Here is an 18,122-nt window from a genome sequence, read left to right as displayed (position 1 = left end):
ACGCATCTGTGAAAGATGCTTATGGCTCTTGCCGTAATTTTCAAAATTTGATTGGTTAGTTCTAATGTTGAGTATCCTGCTATTCTAAATATGCTCTGGATTCTTGATATTTTTGGAAAACTTCATTATTATCCAACAAGTCAATTATCTTTGTAAAATTCTCATTTAAGGGCGTCAAAAAAATCTCTGAACTAAAGGTTAAACTATGTATTAGCACCTTGGTACTGACCAGGCAGTTAATGCAATTAATTTATCAACATTCTGCTGCCAACTGGATATTTAGGGGGTTGCATTATCTGGGAAATGTGCCTACTTCAGGAGCTCGGCAAATTATTCTGAGCTCATAATGTCGGGATGACGCATTAGCATGGATGGAGGATTGGCTAACTAACAGGAAACCGAGTCAGTATTAAGTGGGTCATTTTCAGGATGGTAAGTTGTAACTAGTTGAGCAGTGTTTGTTGGGGCCACAAATATTTACAATATAAATATAGATGAAGGGACCGACAATTTTCGTCAAATTTGTTGCTGACACATGGTAGATCGGAGAGCAAGTTGTGAGGTTACAAAGAGCCAGCAAAGGGATTGATTGAGGGGCAAAGGTTTGGCAAATGGAGTACAATGTGGCAAAATGTGAGTTTGTCCATTTTGAGAGGACGATTAGAAGCAGAATATTATTTAAACTTTAAACAGAATACAGCTGTGCAGTGGTCTTGGTTCCCTTGTACATGAATCGTGGACGGTTAGCATTTAGGGAACTTTAATGAAAATGGAATGGAGTATGGGGTTAGGGGCGGCTTGCAACAGTTGTGCACAGGACATTCACCTAGAATACTGTGCATAATTTTGGTCTCCTTACTTAAGGGTGTAGAAAGACAAATCAGTAGGATATATTTAAAAACCTTGTACCTAAATGCAGTATTCCGAATATGGTCAGTGAGCTGACGGCACAAATAGAGACAAATGGGTATGATTTGGTGGGGATTACTGAAACATGGTTGCAGGAGGACTGGGACTGGGAGTTGAATGTCCAAGGGTGCTCAGTATTCCGAAAGGATAGACACGATGGAGCAGGAGGTGGAGTTGTTTTATTGATTAAAGATGACATCAAGGCTGCATTAAGAAATGATGCTGGCACTAAAGAGCCAAAATGTTGAATTGATCTGTTTGGAAATAAAAAAACAAGGGAAAAAAAACTCATTGGTAGGAGTAATTTACAGACCCCCGAGCAATACTTTCAAAGTGGGGCATAGTAAAAAAACAAAAAATAATGAGGGCTTGTGAAAAGGGCACAGCGGCAATCATGGGTGATTCTGAAGTGCATATTTACTGGTTTAATCAAATTGGCAAGGGTAGCCTCGAGGGAGATTTCATAGTGTATGAGGGATTGTTAGAGCGCAATGTTTTGGAGCCAACCAAGGAGCAGGCTATTTTAGATTTAATGAAGGAGGGTTGATAAATAGTCTTGTTGTTAAGGATCCTCTTGGAAGAAGTGATCACAGCATGCTAGAATTTCAAATTTGGATTGAGCGATGTATTTGCATTGGAACCAATTCAAAGAAAGTTCACGAGACTGCTTTCTATGTTGGAGGGGCTTGTCTTATGAGGAAAGGTTGAGCAGGTTGGGCCTATACTCATTGGACATGAGAAGAATGAGAGGTGATGTTATTGAAACATCTAGGATCCTAAGAGGATTTGACAAGGTATCTGAGAAAATGTTTCCCCATGGGGGCATTGAGAACTGAGGGGCACAGCATAAAAATAAGGAATGTCCCAATTAAAATGGAGATCCGGAGGAATCTCCTCTCTGGTTTGTTGATCTTTGGAATTCTGTTGCCCAGAGAGCAATGGAGGTGGAGGCCGGGTCATCGAATATATTCAAGGCTAAATTAGACTGATTTTTGAATGACAAAGGAGTTGATGGTTATTGGGGCAAACAGGAAAGGCCACAATCAGGTCAACTATGATCTTATTGAATGGTGGAGCAAGTTTAATAGGCCAAATGGCCTATTATTTCTTATGATCTTGTATCAAATCTTTGAAATGCACATACCCCATTTAGGGTATGTGTATAAAATAAGTTGAGTATCAAGGTAGCTTTTATATCATTATATTGTTGGTGTCCTTTGAACTTCGATTTAGACTGTAGCTCTGGTCTCATGCAAGACAATGGATAACCTGAGCGGGTGTGTGAAATTTGAATTGTTAATAAATTGAGGTTCTTCACAAGATCTTCTGGACACCGGCACATGTTCTCAGTTCCCAGTTCTCAGTCCCCATAGCTCATTACTCAAAGACAGTAATAGAATTGTACATAGCTCTCACGGAGGCATGGACTAGTTTATTTTACAAAATGTATATATATTTTCAAGAATGACTAATTCCAAACCCAAGTGACTGAAAACTGTTTTGAGTGCAACCTCAAAAAATGCAGCAAGAAATATATTTTGAACTAAATGACCTTAATTAACTACTTGCAAAAACAAAATAAAATTTGCGTAAAAAGTAGTGAGGAAAACTATGCAAATGTTTATTGTTTTCTCTTAAATGTTTTGCCTTTTAGCTGTAATTTCAAATTCTTTTTTTGTTTGGTTAAGCCAGCTATCTTTCAAACACCAAAACAACAAAGGGGTTTACAGTATTAAACTAAAATTTAAGTATTAACTGTTCTGATTTGAACTATGCTGATATTAAAACTGTACACTGTCTGCATGAAACTTGAATCTGCCTTTTTTAAAAACTGTATTTCCCTTTAAATTCCCATTTATCTTTTCCTCTGCATACTTTTGGTTAAATTTTCCATTAAACGTTTCTGTTTTCTTCCATTCTGTTTCTGTCCAATTTACCCTTTGCTTTCCTAACTGTTAAAAAGGCAGAAGGTGCTGGTGGATAAGCCTGCATGTGGCTCCCTCCTGTCGTGCTGGCATGTGATGGTGGCACTGGTGTGTTCTCTTCCTCTCCCTTTTTACTAACAGACGCAGACCAAACTGGAGCATGCCCGCATTAAGGAGCTTGAACAGAGCCTGCTCTTTGAAAAGACCAAAGCTGAAAAACTCCAGAGGGAGTTAGAAGACACTAGGGTAATGGATTTCAGTGTTTCCGATGAACTCCATTCAGTTTATCAGCATGTACCCAAAACTGCTTATAAGTCACCGTGATTAATTTTATTGTGGTAATGCTTGGCCCCCTACCAATAGAAAGTCTACTGATACACTAAGAAAAAAAATGTTTATTTTGTTTTACTAACTTCAGGAGCATTTTAAAATTAAACATTGCCAATATAACATCTTTGTGTTGACTAACAAAACTAATAATTTTTAAAAGTGGTATTTTACTAGTTTAGGCCTTAGTCCATACACCCTGCCTTGACTGAGTGGGCAAATATGCAGAGTGCTCTTAAATTTCATCTAATGGTCCTGTATAACCTTTTGATAGGAGCTGTGCAAGAAATGTTGACACTATCTTGAAGTTTTCCCTGTACTAGGAAAAATGCCTCTGCACAGCATTTTCCTGAAGATCTAGCTGAAAATAGAAGTCACTGTTGTGGGGACTAGTCTGATATCAACTCACATTCTACTGCTGTGGTGCAGTATGTTAGTGTACCCTAGTGTGCAATGTTGCTCGGTCATCTGCATGATCGGTTGTTCCCTGAAAATGTGTTTTTGATTAAATTGTAAGTAAAAATTATTTTAAAACTAAAGATAGAGGTAAATACTTCCCGTTCCAGCCTCCCCGAACAGGCGCCGGAATGTGGCGACTCGGGGTTTTCCACAGTAACTTCTTTGAAGCCTACATGTGACAAGCGATTATTATTATTATTACTTAGTGCAAATATATATAATTTCACGGGCTCCAATCGTTTTGAAGTACCAGGATCATTTTTGGAGAAATCTTTCCCCAGAAATTTCCACTATTTCACTAAAGATAGGATCTAGTTGCAACAGTTGAGGGATTCTTGAGTGCCATGTCAGTTTGCATCAACCAACATGGGCACATGATGCTTTGTTTTCAGACTAGTTTGAGCTGGAGATGCAACGTTACATCAGAATGTTTAGGATGAGTTCCTTTTTTTCTCACCATTTTCACTGGTCTCACCAAGTCATGCAAAAGCGGCAACAAGAGAATGCTGAGTGCCTTAATCCAACTGTTCTGCAGATTCCCACGACAAACACCCTCCTTTAGCCACTGATTTGAACCTGATCCCTGACCATAGTCTTGGGCTAATCCAGGCTGTTTGCCATCTTGGAGGCCGAATTGATGCTGAGTTGAATTCCAACCCCCAAATCCTGTCCATTATCATGATGACCTACCTCCACCTGGCCTCCGACCATCTGCCACTGAAACCCCCATTCATACTTTTGGAACCGGAAGGTTCGGACTATTTTCGGTTATCAGCAAAGCTATGGAAATTGTTGACAGTGACAACGAGCAGCATTTGCTCACTAATAACCTGCTCGCTGATGCTTAGCTTGTGCTCTGCCAGAAGCACTTCTGACCTCATTACAACCCTAGTACAAACATGGACAAAACAATTGAATTCCGGAGGTGAGGTGAGAGTAACTATTCTTGACGTTAAGGCAGCACTTGACTGAGTGTGCCATCGATGAGTGACATCAAAAAACATATTAGTCAAGGAAGAGCCTGGAAAAGAGGAGTCGAAGTGGTTTACTTCTAACACTCCAGTTAGGAAAGGTAGATACAAAGCAATAGCCCTAGTCCCATCCAGGACCATTCTGAGATGTCTTGGACCGGCTTTTATCCTATGAAATTAATATGCCCGCTGACGGGTCTCTGCCCATCAAATGGGGACTTGTGCATGACCAAGCCCCCCACAAGAGGATGCCATCCTCCACTCTTAAGCTCCTGCTGCATGGCTTCAGAAGCTTGTAGCTCTTTGGACAGCTTCCCTTGCTGGCCTCTGAGCAGTTCGACATGGTGCAACTTCGCCAGCGCTGGGTCCTTCTGCGCCCAGTCGAGTAAGTGGGCGGCGGTGACCAAGGTGTCCATGAAGTTCAGGGTGGATACTACCTCGCCGGTCCTCGGTGGGGATGGGGGAGCCGGTTCAGAAAATCCACATTTGCAATCTGCGTTTCTTTCTCAGTTTGGACGTAGTTGCATTCCGCAGCAGCCAAAGAACACGAAGCATATGCAATTAGCCTCTCAGTCCATCATCCAGGCAGTGATTCCATAAGGTGAGGTGCCGCATGCCACCAAAAGGGTCTTTGAAGGCTCGTATTAGGTCAGCAACCCCGATGGTACAGCCGCTGTTTTACCCTAGCAAAAGCCTCCTCCTACGGCGCTTTCCACACCCATTCTTCTTTAGCAATGCATGAAGCAGTGTGAGGATGGTCACCAGGCCAGGAATAAAGTTTCTGTAGTAGTTCACAAGACCCAAGAACGACCTCAACTCCGTCTCCATTGGGTATAAGCCATCCCGATCAACACGATACCCCAAGTATGTGACTTCCTTGGCACAGAAAATGCACTTTCTCTTGAGGCACAAGTCCATCGAAGATAACCGGCGGATGACTTCCTCCAGGTTGTTTAGGTGCTTTTTAAAAATTGGCTCCGGTAACAAAGATGTCGTCCAAGTAGTCTGCCACTCGCGGTAGTCCTTTGCGGATGCTCTCCATGACATGCTGGAAAATCACTCCGCCGTGGACCTTCCTCCACTGAGCCTGGAAGGAGTCTCATCTGGTTGCAGTGGCCTTTGGCCAACGGGCCTGGTCCTGACTGTGTTCGGGACAGGGTGGGATTCCTGCGGGATGTTCATCTGGATTGGGAAGGGGAAGGAACCTACAATACTTGCCTCCATCCCCAACATCCCCAGGAATTCCTGGAGTCCCTCCTCTGCGTCCTCCCGTGAGAGGGAAATCTCGACCGTCTTTTTTAGGTCCAGCAATGCTTGGCCAGCAATGTCTGAGGGGTGGCCATATTATTTACTCTGCATGCAAGGCGGTCCCGTAGCACCTCGGGTAGGGATGGCACATAATTGCAATATTCCGCCAGTTTGCATAAACCGTGCCAAAACTGCAGAAATGGATTCCCCCAGGGTTCTCTCTGAAATGTTAAATTGGTATCTTTGAAAAATGACCAATGGCTTGGGACCGTAGTGATTTGTCACAAGCACTACTAATACCTCTAATGTCTTGGGAGTCCAGGGCCGCGAGGTAGGTTAGGCTCTTTATGACACTAAAAGTGGGAGTACCACAGGCAGTCATAAGAATCCCAGCCTGGCGATCATGCCCGCAATTGCGTTGGCTTTAAAGAAAAGCACATGCGCTCCCCGTACTGGGTCCAGTCCTCCGCATCAAGCGCATTGAGTCTGCCAAAGAGCAACATTTTGCCTTATTCCTTAGAGTTGAAAAGTAGCCATGCTCTGAAACGCCAACAGTAGTTCAGTTTTACCCTCGTCGCCAATGTATGTAGTCGAGGAGTAGCCTGGAAAAGGAGCGTCAAAGTGGTTTATTTCAGCTCTCAAAGCAATAGTTCCAAGTCCCAGCCAGGACCATTCTGAGATGCTGGCTCCTACCTGGGCTGACATTTATCTCATGAAATTAACAAACCTGCAGATGGGCCTCCACCCCCTCAGCAGGGGAGCTCGTACTCCACGAGCCTATGGGGATCAATTGGGTCATCCCCGTAGGTCTCGTGGGGCTCATAACAGAACTATCGTGAAATTGAAATCAGTGGCAATCAGTGAATACTCTCCGCTGGCTGGAGTCATACCGAGCAACATGGAAGATGGTTGTGCTTGTTGGAGGCCAATCATCTCAGCTTTAGGACATTGCTGAGGCAATTCCTTAGGGTAGTGTCCTCTGCCAACTATCTGCAGATGTTTCATTAAAGACCTTCCTTCTATCATAAGACCAGAAATGGGGATGTTCGCTGATGATTGCACAGTGTTCTGTTGCATTTATAACTCCTCAAATGCCAAAGCAGCCCATGCCCGCATCCAGTAAAACTTGAACATCATCCAGGGGGCTTCTAACTGGCCAGCAACATTTATGCTGCGCAAGTGCCAGATAAAGGGGTGACATGGTGGCGCAGTGGTTAGCACTGCTGCCTCATGGTCCAAGGACCTGGGTTCGATCCCGGCCCCAGGTCACTGCCCGTGCGGAGTTTGCACCTTCTCTCCATGACTGGGTGGGTCTCACCCTCTCAACCCAAAGATGTGCAGGGTAGGTGGATTGACCACGCTAAATTGCCCCCTTGATTGGGAAAAAGAAAAATTGGGTACTTTAATTTTATATGCCAGGCAATGACCATCACCAGCAAGATGGAATCTTAACCATTTCCCCTTGCTGTTCCATGGTATTGCCATTCCAAAATCCTCCTCCAACATCCTGGGTATCATCGTTAACCAGAAATTTAATTGTATCAGTCACATAAATGCTGTGGCTTCAAGAGCAGGTCAGAGATTGGGTATTCTATGGTGAGTGAATCGCCTCCTGACTCGCCAAAGCTTTTCCACAATCCAAAAGGCACAATGCAGGAGTGTGCTGGAATGCTTTCTGCTTACTTGTTATGAGTGCCACCCCAAGAAACTCAACGCCACATCGGACAAAGTAACCCACTTGATTGGTGCGTACAGTGGTTGGAATCTGTACCATTTGCAAATGTATCGCAGCAACTTGCCAAGCTACCTTCGCCAGGACCTCCCAAACCTATAACCTCTATTGCCTGGAAGGACATAGAGAGCAGGTAAAAGGCAGCAGCAAATTCCTGTCCACATGCCATCATGAAATATTTCACTATTCCTTTATTGTCATTAGGTCTAAGTCTTAGAACTCTCGGCACGGGAAGTACTTCGACCACACACACTGCAGTGGTTCAAAAATGTGGCTCATAACCACCTACTCAAGGACATGAGGAACAATCAATAAATACTGGCTTTGTCAGTGAATTCCGCATCCTAAAAACAAATGTTAAAACTCTTTGTCCAATTCTGGCATCTTGTGCATTCCCTCTTCACTTTGTCCCATTAGCAGCCGTGTCTTCAGCTATCCCGGCATAAAGCTCTGGATTTCTCTCCCTGAAATTCTCGTCCGTTAAGAAATCTCAGAAAACCTACTTTTGACATTGTCAAGTTTTGTCTGCACCCCTGTGAAGAGACGTGCTAAAGTGTGCTATATAAATGCAAGCTTTTGTTGCTTTGAACTGTCCAGAAGGAGTTTCCAACTGATGATTGTTCCTTTTATTTACATTTCTTTTCTCACATGGGAATACCTGGTGTTTTCTTTGTTTTTGATATCCATGGCCAGGAACCCGCAAACCACAATGAACCACACTGCTTTGTATTTTAAATAGATGTCATGCTGGGTCTGCAGAAAGCTTTCCAATATTATTTTCCCTGAAAATAATGGGAAAAAAACCTAAAATTCCATAAAACTGCAGCTCCGCTTTTATGAAGAAAATCCAAGAAATGATTGTGCGGTTACTCTTCTGTACGCTGTGGTCGACGATCAATCTGATTCTCAAAATACCCATTTGACATTGTCAGTGCACCATGGAGCTAAACTTTTAAGAAATGTTTTGATAAAGGTTAATTCACAAAAATTCCATGTAAAGTTCAGCATGTTATTGATGACCATGTGAGCTATTGTTCACAGTTCAGTAATGAAAAGCAGCAACGTTTTAAATACTAGTTCATAAATATTTTGGTACTCTATAACGGATAGAAAATTAAGTGGTAGAGTTGTATAATTTAAAATAATTAATTGCAGTCTCTAATCTCTCATTGTATTAACGCTGTTCAAGATGGAAACTCCTGATTGCAAATCAAGAGATCAAACATTTTCATGCACAATGTGACTGATTATACCACTTTCTTTTAAATGATTATGGATGTGGAATTTAGGAGAGTGATGCTCAAATACAGGGTAGTTCCGTAAAGTATTATGCTTAAACTCTATGGTATTCAACGCTGAACAATTAGTGAGGGTTCAGAAGAAAGCAGTATTATTGTTATGGGACATCAGACTCCCAAGATGCAAAGAGATTCTCAATAGATGTGTTTTCATGAGAGCAAAGAGGATATAAATGACAAGTCATCCAAATATTTGAAATGCTAATGGGATTAAGATGTGTAAATGCAATCAGAATTTTGTAATCTAAACTGCGAGTGTAGACGTGTGGATTATGAAAATAACAATTCTTAGCTAAATTTGTTACATGTCTGTATTTGAAGTAGGCTTTCAGACAAAGTGGTTGCTGATATGTCAATTAACACTTCACAAGCTGGGTGAATGTCTGATTTGAAGCTAGATTAAAGCTTGTAATAAAATATTTTGGATTTGAACTTGACTTTGGGAATTGAGGGAAAATGGATGCAAAAGAGCAGTTGTACGTGGTGGGTGTACAAAGAGAAGGTACCAAGTAGCTTTTCTCTTTTTGTTTGTTTGTAATTATATTAACATTGAAAAGATTGTGGTTGACTCTGTCATTGACATGAACACAAACGGCATATCAATTTGTACTATATTCAGGAGTTTCTGTTTTCTACTTGAAAATATTTTGATGGACTTTTACACAAACAATGGAAAATCTATTAATATTTATTTTTACTTTCTCCATCTCTTCTGAAAGCACCAACAGTCACTAGGGTACACATTCACTTTGTCCAAGTAATCATTCATTATCCATTCTTCTGAATAGTGCAAAGGGCCTGTTCTGTGCTGTGTTTTCCATGTTCCATGTTGTTACATTATTATACTATGGAAAACATCACAGTTGAGCCTGATTCTTTAGTGCTTTTGAGGAGGGATAACTGGACAATGATCCGAGTAGGAACTTTAGCTTATTTTTATTTTATTGACTCTTTCCCAGCCGGATGATCTAAGCCAATTTTTAACCTGCGCTTAGATTAACAATTCAGCTATTCTATTTCTTTGTACTTTTTACCATAATGTACATGTAACTTTTGTTTACTATTTGAGGCAGTGGTTTTCATTATAAATATGAAGAAATTAATGCTTTTTTTTTAACTAATTCTCCTCCCAGCCCACATGCCACCAGCCTCCTTCACAAACCACCCCCCTTTTCCTGGAGATGGTGATGCATGCCAAGATGCAATTCTTGGGCAATGGTATTCCTCTGGACCACTTGGCTGGGTATCCATTATTCATCTGTGTGTTTGATTTTGTGTCAGCACATCACAAACAAAACAAATCCTCTTGGCACATCACCCATGTTTCACTGCACAGAGATAAAGATTGAGGGCCCCATCTGACATTTCACACTCTAATTCAGGTATTCATTGTCAAATTGATGTACCTTCACTACGATCCCAGCTGATATTATCTAGTATCACAGGTAAATAATTGAGTTTGGTACTTTGCTGGCCTGTATGGCTGTTTTATCAGATTACATGATTCCGTTTCCCCCACAACCAGTGGAAGAATTATTGATCTACATTTGACTTCAAAATGGAGAGAGTTATATTTGTTATAACTAAATATGCAGGAGGTGTATTTGCACCTTAAAATTGTTAACAAGACCACTAATAATAGTATTGCAATAATTTACTTAAATATATTAAGTATGGGATAAAATGATCTCTAATGACAGAAATTAAATGTATTTAATTGTAAAAAAATATGAAAATATATCAGTTATTTCACATTGTTATATTTATATTTCTTTGGGGGTAAATGTACTTCAGGTGGCCACAGTATCTGAGAAGTCTCGGATTATGGAGTTAGAAAGGGATCTTCTGTCAAGCACGAAGGAGGTCTCCGAGCTTCGACATAGACTCATGAATACTGAAGGCTCTGGTAATGTGGACAATACTTCACCTCTATTGGACGAAATCAACTGCATGCGAGATAAACTTACAACAATAAGTAAAGAACATCAAATTGAACTTAATACATTGAAAGAAAAACTCGAAACCTCAGAAGCAGCCCACCAAAAGGTAGTTAAACAACTGCAAGTCGCCAGTGAAAAAATATCCAAGGAGAATGAGACTTTTCGGTCAAAATTGGATCAAGCCAATATTGAAAATTCGGAGGTTATTAATCTGTGGAAGTGCAAGTTGGAGTCTGCAATTGAATCTCATCAGCAAGCCATGGAAGAACTCCAGTGTTCTTTCAGTAAAGGAGCCAGTGGCCAAACTACAGAGCTTCTAGAGTTGAAGAGTACCGTAGAAAAGCTTAAATCTAAGCATCAAATGGAACTTGAGAATATTAAAATTAAGCAAGATTTTGAAAAGTCTAACCACCTAAAAGAGACTGAAGAACTAAAATCCCAACTTTTAGCACTCTCTACAGAGAAGGAGAAAGATACAGAAATTCTGAAGTCTCAGCTGGAATCTGCTACAAATCAACATCTGGAAGAGTTGGAAGAAACCTTGGCAAAGCTACAAGAGACTCAACTGAAGGTAAAGGAACTGCAAGTGTTGCAGGATAAGTGCACTGAACAGGCACAAATTGTAGAAGTCCTAACAGCTAAGGTGACAACAGCTGAAGAGAAGGTGATGGGATATGATTTACTGCAAGAAGCTGAGTCACAAGGTAAAGAGGAAATCAAAAGACTTGAAGAGAAGCTTATGGTAGTTGAGTCACAAATGAAAACCAGTGAAGCTTTAAAACTTTCTGAAGGTAGCAAGGTTTGTATCTATTTTTCCATCATTTTGTTTTACCCTAATTTTTATCCCTTTTTCAAATTTTGTTTTGATTTAAGTTTGTTTTACCATTTAAGCATCCAAAAATAATTAACAGGCAGAATAGAAATCTGTGGTAAGTTTCTGGTTACATTTTCAGAATTGATTTTGTGAAATTTGGAAGATTTTTTCTGGAATTGTTCATTACTTTTAAAAGTAATACAAATACTGACTTATTATTCAGTTTACTTCATTAACATTTGATTCTAAACCATTCAAAGGCGGTGCAATTTTGGAACTCACATCCTTCATTTTAAAAGAATCTTGATTATATTTTCCTTTTCTGTGGGTGTGTGATGCTCACTTTGTGGGAACAGATTTTCTTTTGAACAAATAGCACCTCTTGTTTGACATTAAATTGCTAGAGGTCAAATTATTAAATTGATAAATTTCTGAGAAAATTAAACAATAGATTGCAAATATTTTCGAGATCAAAATATTGTCCACCTTCTTCTACTGCCCTTAATTACCATGTGTAACAAGTACAGTTGGCAATGAAATTGAGAGTCTCAATCATTTCTCGTGATTTATGGTATGTCGTTTGCATAGAAGAGTCCTATTTGTCCAGAATAAATATAGGGCTGGATTCTCCCACCCCGCCCGCCGCCCCAAGAACACCACGGACGAGCCGCGGAACTCCATTGACCTCGGGCAGGATTCACCGGGCGGGCGCAGCTGGAGAATCCCACCCATAGTGTAGGAATAGCATGGCATCACTGAGAGTTCACAAAATCTTTCTTTATTCAAAATATGCTTAAATGTAGGCTGTGCCCCCTACTTTTTACAAATAAATGCTATATTAAACATTGAAATTTTCATGCAATATTTCAGAATGGGAAACTTATCTGCTCAACCAGTGCAGGCTTAAGATTTCAGGTCAGTTGTCAGACTGAGTTGGTAGAACTAAGGGGACCCTTAGTTCAGACTAGCTTCAGACATGCTGGGTATGAGTATGTTTTCACAAGCTTCCCAGAAAATATTAAGCCAATTACAATAAGTACAAATGAGATGTTTAACAAAGGCAGTGATATATAGTCTCTTCACTCTGGAACGCTAAAATTCATAAGCTTCTGGTTGACTGCGATGCTGCCTCTATCTGCCTTCTTTGACCATGGTCTATCTTCTCTCTGCTAACGGTCTTTGAACTGCGCTCTGAAAGATTCCAAGAGTTTGCTCTTTGTACGCTTTTGGACCAAGCCCATGTAAATGATCAGTGGTAGTTTTGTGATCTCATCGGCTTAGGCAGTGCATGATCTGTCTGATTGATTTCATAAGGGTGGCAGTCATCTTCTGCTTTGTCCTGACTGTTTCCCTGAAGTGTCTGTTAACTGTGGGATGTCCTACTCATTAAAGCTTTTTCTTTTTTTTCATTAAGTTCTCTGGTTTTCTTCAGAGGTAATGGGGTGACTAAAGGTATTCTTGGTATCTGCTTCTTTGAGATAAGAAAGCATGTGGTGCCAATGAATAATATCTGGGCCCATCATCCCAAATATCTAACTGGTGCATTGGTATCTTGTAGATATTCCATTTATCAGAATGTTGCTAGTGCATGCTATTACAGTTGCTACTAGTTCTTGGAACAAAACTAATTAAAACGGTATAATGTGACACACAATCTTGACCGGATTCCGAGATTACAAAGTCACTTCATACCTAAAATCTATACATATATCAGTGCACAAGGACAATATGTTAAGTGAAGGTAACAAGAGTACTTAAATTTGTTTAACATTTTGAAATGAAGTCATTTTTTATTTAAGGCTATACATCAAAACAAAAGTATAGCTTTGTGGCAAAGTGGTTAACCCTGCTGCCTCATAGCTCCCTGGTCCAGATTCAATTCCAGCCTTGGGTGACTGTGTGGAGTTCGCACTTTCTCCCCGTATCTGCGTGGGTTTCCTCCGTGTGCTCCAGTTTCCTCCCACAGTCCAAAGATGTGCAGGTTAGGTAGATTGGCCATGCTAAATTGCCCCTTGGTGTCCAAAAGGTTAGGTGGGGTAACGGGGATAGGTGGAGGCGTGGGCTTAAGTGGGGTGCTCTTTCCAAAGGCCGGTGCAGACTTGATGGGCCGAATGGCCTCCTTCTGCACTGTACATTCTATGTAACCTAGGGTCATGTGGTGTATTTCCACCTGTCCTATAAGAACGCCACCTGTCCTATAAGAACGCCTCAACAGTCAAAGGCTTCTAAAGTGTAATAATTGACCGTAATTACACAGAATAGATTCAGGTACCCTGAGCACCTAATTGTAAAATGTGGCTAAACTACAAGCTAATTATTCAGCATGGCCTTTCTTGTAATAATTTTATTGTCCATCCATGAGCGCTTAGTAAGGTTGTACACGTCTAAAATTCTAGATGGAGGAGATTCTTGGTTTTACCACCTTTCTCAGGAATCTCGAAGGTCACATTTTTAACTAATATTGCTTACTTCTCTCTGCTTCTGCCAGATCCATGGCATCTCATTTCTCCTTTTCTCTGGTCAGCATGTGCCAAACATTTCTTTCCAAGTTTGACCAGATAAAGGTTAGCAGCTCTCCTAACCTCAATATTACATTTGCCGTTATATATTCCAGCAGAGCTTGTGCATTTAGCAAGACTCTTACATTGACCAAATTAACCACCATGCACCTCTTCTTGGCCTTTTGTGGATCATAAGTATGTCAAGAAACAAAAATTACACAAACCTACATGCACTTACAGTTATCGGTTTGATACTATTATAGGTTTTATACTAGTGTTAAAATTTAAATAAAAATTTGAACTTGGCTATGTTCTTGTTCCTGTAGCAACAAATTTAAAACTACGTTATTTCTTTCCATTTAAATGAATGCTTATTTAGATAATTGAGGGTTGTATAGATATAGATGCATAGATTTGGTAAATTTAAACAGTTCCAAAATTCTCAGCAATGACATTACTGTAATATGGCCAGCCGCTATTATACGTGTTTGAAGAATCTTTCTTTCAGTTATGGCAACTTATGAATATATGCTTTGTCGTTATCTGGAAAAGCCTTATATCCATATTAACAACAGCCGAATAATAGTTGCTTATCAATGAGTAAAATCGTTCAATTTTTCTGATCACAGCATTATATAGTTCATTATAATATAGGTATCTAAATATTTCATTTAGTCTAAAGAGTTCTAAATTGGGAGAGATTAGATGTTTTCAGGTTTGGATCCATTATATTTTAACCTATTAATGAATATTTGTGCTGTGTTAAACTTTTGACTCTCTTTCTTCATTGCCAAATTGTTTTGTCCCATATGTTTGCCTGTAATTTATTGATTTATCATGTTTTGTTAATTTTGATTAAAATGAAGATACATATTTCTGCTTACATTTGAGTTTATTCTGCTAAATTAAAGCTGCAATATTCAAGAAAGAATATTTAAGTGCAGCAACTTTCAGGTAAAACAATTATTCAGCAATTCTTACTTTCCTTATGTTGACAAGCATATGCCATTCTCAAATTCTTTCATAGAAGCTAACCAATCTGCCTCAGTTGTTACTGATACTGCTGAGCCTCAAACTGAAATTTACAATAAACGATAAAACAGTTAAATAAAAAATGAACACACAAAAGTTTAATTCATGTATTATGTGTTTTTATCTTGTGGAAGTAACTCAAATTGGACTCTGTGCTAACATTTCAAACAATGGTTTTGTATATTGTAGCTTTAAATTTTGAATTCAATCTGTTTTGAGTTTATTCTTGATTTCCGCTGTTTCAGCACGTTCATCCTTTTTACTTTAATTTTTGCAATGACTGCATGCTTGTATCAGGTTACTGATTTGGCCAAACAGCTAGAAGAACGAGATCAGTCAGTTACTAAGCTGGAGCAAAACTTGGCTGTGGTGAGCCAGGATAAGCAGAATTTGGAACAGCAACTGCAGTCCATGGTAAGTGATTCATTGCACTTCACCTTCTGTATGAGAAAGCCTGTTTGAGATAAGAATGAGACACTTTATAAAAGGTAGGTCCCAGTTTGTCTGCCAGCCCTGTGAAATGTGGAAATTCATCAGCTGAAAAATTTCAACTGTTCGTTTCTTGCCAAATAATTAAGAGAACAATTAGTTAGTAGTTATGGTCATGCTTGTTGAGGACACACAGAATAAATAAGACAATGCCCTTGGTTTAATAGTTTTGCGTTATTCTTCAGCAGTGTTTGAGAATCCATTTTTACAATGATAAATTTCTTGAGAATAAAATCTAAGCCCAAATCTCAAAAACCTTATAACTACTTTAAAACTTTGTTCTGATTCTGTCCCTTCAAACTTAATAGATGTGGTAAGTGAAAAGTAGTAACAATATTTCAATTTGGCCAGTAACTTACTGTCAAGCTAGATGAAAATAATGCTGCCTGGATATACAGGTTTTTGTAGTGCCTAAATAGAAAGTGGAATATCACACCCTTATTTCAAGTATTGCAGTGTGAAATAATTTTTACCTATTCGTAATTTCCATTTTTAAAAGTCCTCTGACAAAGTTTAGCAATGAGGGAGCGCCATTACTTTATTGACCTGGGATAAAATGAATTGAAACCTTTCTTTTAATCTGTGTGCTTACTTTCAGAAAGAAAAACTTGACAACACAATGGAGACACAACATAAATTGCAGCAGACAATGCAAGGTGAACAAAATTTGTTAAAAACATAATAATAAAAGGCTTCCTTGTTGGAATGTCGTCTAGTGCATAAGTAGTTTGTGCCAAAGGTATTGGTGCGTGGGTTTAAAGACAATGTGGTCAGATGGATAAAGAGATGATTGGAGGGTAGAAAGTGAATAGTTGGATTAAATTAAAGTCTCTCAGCTGCAAAGATGCATAAAGTGATGTTATACAGAGGCCTCTGTTGTGACTATTACATGATATTTGGACTTGGGGAGTTAAGAGAACACTATCAAAATTTGCTGACAACATTGGAATTTAGGTCACGGCAAATTGAGCTAAAAATCACAAAATACCGTAGGCTAATGTATGCTAGCAGGATCAGCAGGTTGGTGATAAATTAAGTTCATGGATGAAAATGTGAAATACATTTTGGAAGTAAGAAAAGGGTAAGGATATGTACCAAATTTGGTACGATTTTCATAGGTGTGCCGTGTGACCTTGATATGTATTAGAAAAACAACAACTTTTTTTAAATGTTCTTTCTACATGGAACTTTTATTTGTTCATGGGACATGGGTGTCGCTGGCTGGACCACCATTTATTGTCCATCCCTAATTGCCCTTGAGGGGGCAGTTAAGAACCAACCACATGAGAGCAGCACAGTGGTGCAGTGGTTAGCACCGCTGCCTCACGGTGCCGAGGTCCCAGGTTCGATCCTGGCTCTGAGTAACTGTCCATGTGAAGTTTGCACATTTTTGTGTGTTTGTGTGGGTTTCGCCCCCACAACCCAAAGGCTCGGTGGATTGGCCACGCTAAATTGCCCCTTAATTGGAAAGAAATGAATTGGGCACTCTAAATTTATTTTAAAAATGAAAAAAAGAATCAACCACATTGCTGTGGGTCTGAGTCACATGTAGGCCAGACCAGGTAAGGATGGCAGATTTCCTTCCCTAATGAACCAGATGGGTTTTTACAACAATCGACACTGATTTCATCGTCATCGATTGACTTTTAATTTAAGATTTTTAAAATTGAATTCAAATTTCACCAACTGCAGTGGCGAGATTCAAACCTGGGTCCCCCGAGCATTACCTTGGGTTTCTAGTTTACCAATCCAGTGACAATACCACTTTGCCACTGCCTCCTATTGGATGAGGCAGCTAATTGGATCGTCTCGATCTTGGTGACAAAGAAATCCATGAATTTCACTGCTTATTGTTGGAGGTGATGATGGAAGAGACAGAGGAGAAGAGTTTTAAGATGATAATAGAGAAAAGCCAGGGGTTATCTTTCGTTCCAGGATGATCCTGAGGGGCCGACCGGTTTTGGCAAAAATCGGTAGGACCTGATAATGCTTTGTGATCCAGCCAGATCCATTCAAGTCTATGTCTCTTGGACTTCAAGGAACATAAGTGAAGACTATCTGTGAGGAATGGCCATGGTGAGAGACTAATAGTTATAATGGGGACAACGGCATCAAAGATGGAGCTAATGATGTAGTTGAGCAGATTGGTAGCTGCTGAAATGTTATGGTGAATGAAAGGCCAAAGGCATTTGGAATTTGAAAGTGCAGTTGTAAGTGTATTAGAATAGAGTTTTGTTCCAAGGGTGAATGCACAATTAAAATAGGTAGAAAAGAGAAGGTGAATGTGGATGGAGAGCAATACAATTAAGTGATCAGTGAGGGCCCATGTGAGAGCTATGTTAAGAGATAACAGAATGAGAATATAAGGACACTTGAAGTGAGAATGGAATCCTAGAGTTGAATATTGTGGTACAGAACAAAACGTCAAGGAGATAATGCTGAACTTTCCAAGATCGTGGTTCACCTGGTGTTACAAC

General features: G+C 39.8%; 1 protein-coding gene across 12 annotated transcripts in view; it reads left to right on the top strand.

Annotated features, from left to right (window-relative positions):
- clip1a (CAP-GLY domain containing linker protein 1a) overlaps window positions 1-18,122 on the top strand; it is a 282,555-nt gene that overhangs the window by 143,257 nt on the left and 121,176 nt on the right. For 7 of the 12 annotated variants that reach the window (XM_072495375.1, XM_072495392.1, XM_072495383.1 and 4 more), the window contains 4 exons: window positions 2,976-3,080; window positions 10,664-11,608; window positions 15,454-15,570; window positions 16,244-16,301. In XM_072495375.1, coding sequence (XP_072351476.1) covers window positions 2,976-3,080; window positions 10,664-11,608; window positions 15,454-15,570; window positions 16,244-16,301 — 1,225 coding nt within the window. The remainder of the gene's footprint in view (window positions 1-2,975; window positions 3,081-10,663; window positions 11,609-15,453; window positions 15,571-16,243; window positions 16,302-18,122) is intronic. The other 5 variants (XM_072495407.1, XM_072495461.1, XM_072495451.1 and 2 more) reach the window with 3 other exon arrangements.

The sequence above is a fragment of the Scyliorhinus torazame genome, chromosome 1 (genome assembly GCF_047496885.1).
Source record: "Scyliorhinus torazame isolate Kashiwa2021f chromosome 1, sScyTor2.1, whole genome shotgun sequence".
NCBI classification, from domain to species: Eukaryota; Metazoa; Chordata; class Chondrichthyes; order Carcharhiniformes; family Scyliorhinidae; genus Scyliorhinus; species Scyliorhinus torazame.
The sequence above is the reverse complement of the archived record's forward strand: the minus strand, read 5'-3'. Positions and strand labels throughout refer to the sequence as shown.